Below are 3,938 nucleotides of genomic sequence, written 5' to 3'. Positions count from 1 at the left end.
TCCTTAAGAGAAAGAATTGACAGAAAGAAAAAAAGAATCACTCCTCTAAATAGACACCACATCACATGCACTAACACAAATATATTATAATAATAATAAAAAAAAAAAAACACACTATTTTTATAAATAATAAAAAAAAAATCCACAAAAAAGCCAAAATTTTTATTTGCATTGCATATGAATGTATTTCCTAAAAATGGTAATATTCTTAGGCTTTTGCTTTGAAACCAAAAAAAAAGTTAGGGCTCACTTTCATTTTAATTTTATTTATTTATTTATCATGATGAAAAGAGTATACTTTATATTCTATTTTTATGTAGAATATTCATATGATATGATGTAGAAAATGTAGTGACAAGGGTTATACAAATATGAATATATATAAACTTGATACTAAAAAAAAAAAGGGGGGCATATTCTTGTATTTTTTGGTGTAACAATATAATGTATCAAAAGCCCTTTTCCTTTGAGAGAAGGTAGCTAATAAGCAACAACAAAAGAAAGAGAGAAGCAAAATGTTGTTGCAGTAACTAATTAATTAATTAAACTTAAATTACTAGCTATTTAATTATTTAGCTAACCTTGCCATGATTTATGGCTATCTTGTTGATGATGATGATGATTTGTAGTGATGCAATTACCAAGTCCAGCAATGGTGAGAATATCATTATGTGAAAGTGGTCTTAATCCCAAGAAATCCCTTGTTAATCCATCATTGCCTCCTCCATTGTTGTTGTTGTTGTTGTTGTCGTCGCCTCGGGTGGCACCGAGAGAGTGATGGAATGCAGCCATGGAAGAAGTGTCATCGCCACCTTTCTTGGAAGTGCCTAACATACCAGCGATACCAAATGCATCTTCATCATGGTGATCATAGGAAGATGAAATAGAATTAATCATCATGTCATGGAAGAAGCTAGAGGAGGATGTTGGTGGTTGTGGTTGTGGTGGTGGGTTGGTATTTGGACTCAGACTCGAACTCGGACTAGTAAGGTGTGGGTGATCAGACCCACCAATGGAGGTAGCACCGGCAACATTGGTAGTAGTAGTGGTGGTGGTTGGTGTTGGAGTTGTTGTAGGTTTATTCCCAAAAGAAGACAAAGCATGGTTTACAATAAGGCCACTAGTATTATTATTATTATTGGTAGTACTAGTAGTAGTAGTAGTAGGAGTACTAGTTGGGATGATATCTTGATCACGTGAGGACAAATTCAAACCAAATAAACCAGCTGTAGTAGTTGTATTGGGATTAGTGTCAGTCACGTGACGTTGCGAGTGGTGGTGGTGGTGGTGGTGGTGGGGTTGAGTGGCTGCAGTGTTGCTCATGGTAGCGCCCATCTGAGCTGCCTTTTGCAGCAATGCAGTAGCTGACATGTGGGGAGATGATGCTGCTACTGATACTTGTGTGTGGTAAGGTCCACCAAGACTTCCTGTACCTCCTCCTCCTCCTCCTGAGGATGATGAGAATGTGGGTCCCATGCTAGGGCTATTGTTGTTGTTACTAGGGTTTGGATTTTGTTGCTGTTGCTGATGTGGCATCATCGCATGGTGATGGAAGATTGATGATGACGAAGACGATGATGGATCAATTGATGGACAAGCAAGCCATGGTGGGAGGTTGTTCATCATGTGCTGTTGTTGCTCTCTTTTCAGTGGGAATGCATGTAGCTGATGATCCTGCTGTTGTTGTTGCTGGAACTGAACTTGCTGCTGATGATGATGTTGCTGAGGGGTCATGAAGTGAGAGTTGGAAGGCCCGGCCGCGGCGACAGCAGCAGCAGCAGCAGCAATAGGGTGTGGTAGAATTGAGTTTGTAGTGATTGATCTAGCTGTTTCCTCTGCTAATGCATCACAAAATGCTCTGTGTGTTATGAAACTATCTCTCCTGCACAAACATATTAACAACCCCATCTTATCACATGACTTCCACAATATATATATGACATAACACCCCCACATTAAAAGAAAAAAAGAAAAAGAAAAGCAGTAGTACTATACTCTTAACACATGCATACACTCTCACATACATCAAAACAAAAAATCATGCATCTTTTTTATTTTAATCATGTTTCAGATCAACTTTTTGCTTCCCCCTCTCTTGTTTTCTGTCTCTTCCCTATTTCTTTACCATCTATTAATAATTCCATAGACATACACTCCATCCCTCCGTGTTTAAAAATTCTTCCTGTTTAGACAATAATTGACTCCCAATACTAAACAAGAAGAACTAAGTACAATCAAAGAAACAAATTAAGATATGATTAGCCCATGAGTTTAATAAAAGTGATGATATAATTAAAAGTAAGATAAATGAATTAGTGAAATTAAAAAAATAAAGTACCTGGAGAAAAGGGTGCCACAATCACATCTGTATTCCCTAGTACCACAAACCTTAGAATGAGCTTTCCAATCAGATTGAACAGCATATCTCTTAGAACATTTATCACATTTCCATTTTTTTTCACCATGTTTTCTACAAAAATGTTTCTTAATCCCAGTTAAATCACCCAAAGCCCTTGAAGGATCATGGTGCACACAGCTTGTTTCAGGACAAACATAAACTTTCTTCCTAACTTCTTTGTTTGTCCTCTGCTTCAACTTCCATGGTAAGTTATGCCCTCTTCTATGAAGCTGTAAATTCTGATCTCTTTGAAACCCTTTGTTGCAGATCTCGCAAACAAATCTGTTTGTTGCTAGTAATGATTTTGGTGATAAAGCTATCACTTCTGCATCTGGGTCTACAAAACACAATCGTCACATGTCGTCCTAGCTAGCTAGGTTATATTAATGAATGAAACTAACCAATAGGTGTACACGAGAACAACTAAGAATAATTGAATTTCACCTACCTGGGTTACCGGGTAGGTTTCGCTTCCGCTTTGCCGGAGGTTGTTCAGAAGGCTGTTGGTCATCAGAGTGATGATGTGGAAAGTAAAAAGAGTTGCTAGATTCAACTCTATTATTGTTATTATTACCGGAAGAAACACTAGCATCACCAGAAGCAGCAGAAGTCAAATTTGACATGTTTTCTTCTAAAAAAACTTGTTGTTCTTGTTGTTGTAGCTGATGTTTTATCATTCTTTTTTTTTTTTTTTTTTTAAAAAAAAACAAACAAAATTGGTGGATTTTTGGAAAACTATAAAAAATAATTAGCAACTTAATTTGGATCTTTGTTTTGTCATGTTTACAAAAAATAAATTTGTTTTGAAGGATCTAAAAATATGTGAATGATCTAAAAAGACAAAAGAAAACCCAAATCTGGAAAATAATGAAAGAAAGAAAGACAAAGTTAAGATGAAATATATAAATAAAAAAGGTTTAAGAAAAAAAAAATGGTATGAAGCACTAACAGAAGAAGCTAGCTTGGGAGGTGTAGTAGATGGCTTCTTCTTCCTTTGGCTGCAACCAAACAGACAACTTTCATTTTTTTTAGAGGGAGAAAGTTTTTGTGTCTGTGTTTAGAGAGAGAGAGAGAGAGAGGGTGCTGATGAGAACGAATAAGGCTAAAATGAATTCTGTAGGTGGTAGCTTAGTGTGACTATATAACATAAGTTGTTTTTCATAAATGTGAATATGGTTTACTAAAATCAACTAATTTAACCCGACCCACATTCTAGAGAGAGAAAGTTAGAGAGTACTGAAAGAGAGAAAGAGAGAAAGAGAGAGAGAGAGAAAGCCCTTGTGCTCTCACTAAAAACCATTGCCCAAATTCCAAAGGAAAATGGGAAAATCCCAAACATACCTTTTTTTTTAATTTTATTTTTTTAATGGCAAATATTTTTTTTACTATTTTTTTTTTACATGGATAAAAAAAGAGGATATTAGGAGATCCCCTTGACGAGAAAAACTCTTAATAGCTAGCCATTTAGTGTATGTACAAAGGGGCGGAGATATTATAAATGTACAATTGTACAAACTAAGTCATTTTAAATAATAATGTA

At 35.7% G+C, this 3,938-nt stretch overlaps 1 protein-coding gene across 1 annotated transcript; it reads right to left on the bottom strand.

The window, feature by feature from the left end:
- Nucleotides 1–239: 239 nt before the first annotated feature.
- Nucleotides 240–3,646, bottom strand: LOC145624425 (uncharacterized). The gene is made up of 3 exons (XM_081677457.1): nt 2,847–3,646; nt 2,339–2,735; nt 240–1,882 (listed from the first exon to the last, which is right to left on the bottom strand). The coding sequence occupies exons 1-3, from the start codon at nt 3,073–3,075 to the stop codon at nt 577–579; spliced, it is 1,932 nt and encodes a 643-aa protein (XP_081533583.1). The 5' UTR covers nt 3,076–3,646; the 3' UTR covers nt 240–576.
- Between the last annotated feature and the right edge of the window lie 292 nt (nt 3,647–3,938).

The sequence above is a fragment of the Chenopodium album genome, chromosome 3 (genome assembly GCF_948465745.1).
Source record: "Chenopodium album chromosome 3, dcCheAlbu1.1, whole genome shotgun sequence".
Classification (NCBI taxonomy): domain Eukaryota; kingdom Viridiplantae; phylum Streptophyta; class Magnoliopsida; order Caryophyllales; family Amaranthaceae; genus Chenopodium; species Chenopodium album.
This window is presented reverse-complemented; position numbering and strand designations above follow the sequence as displayed.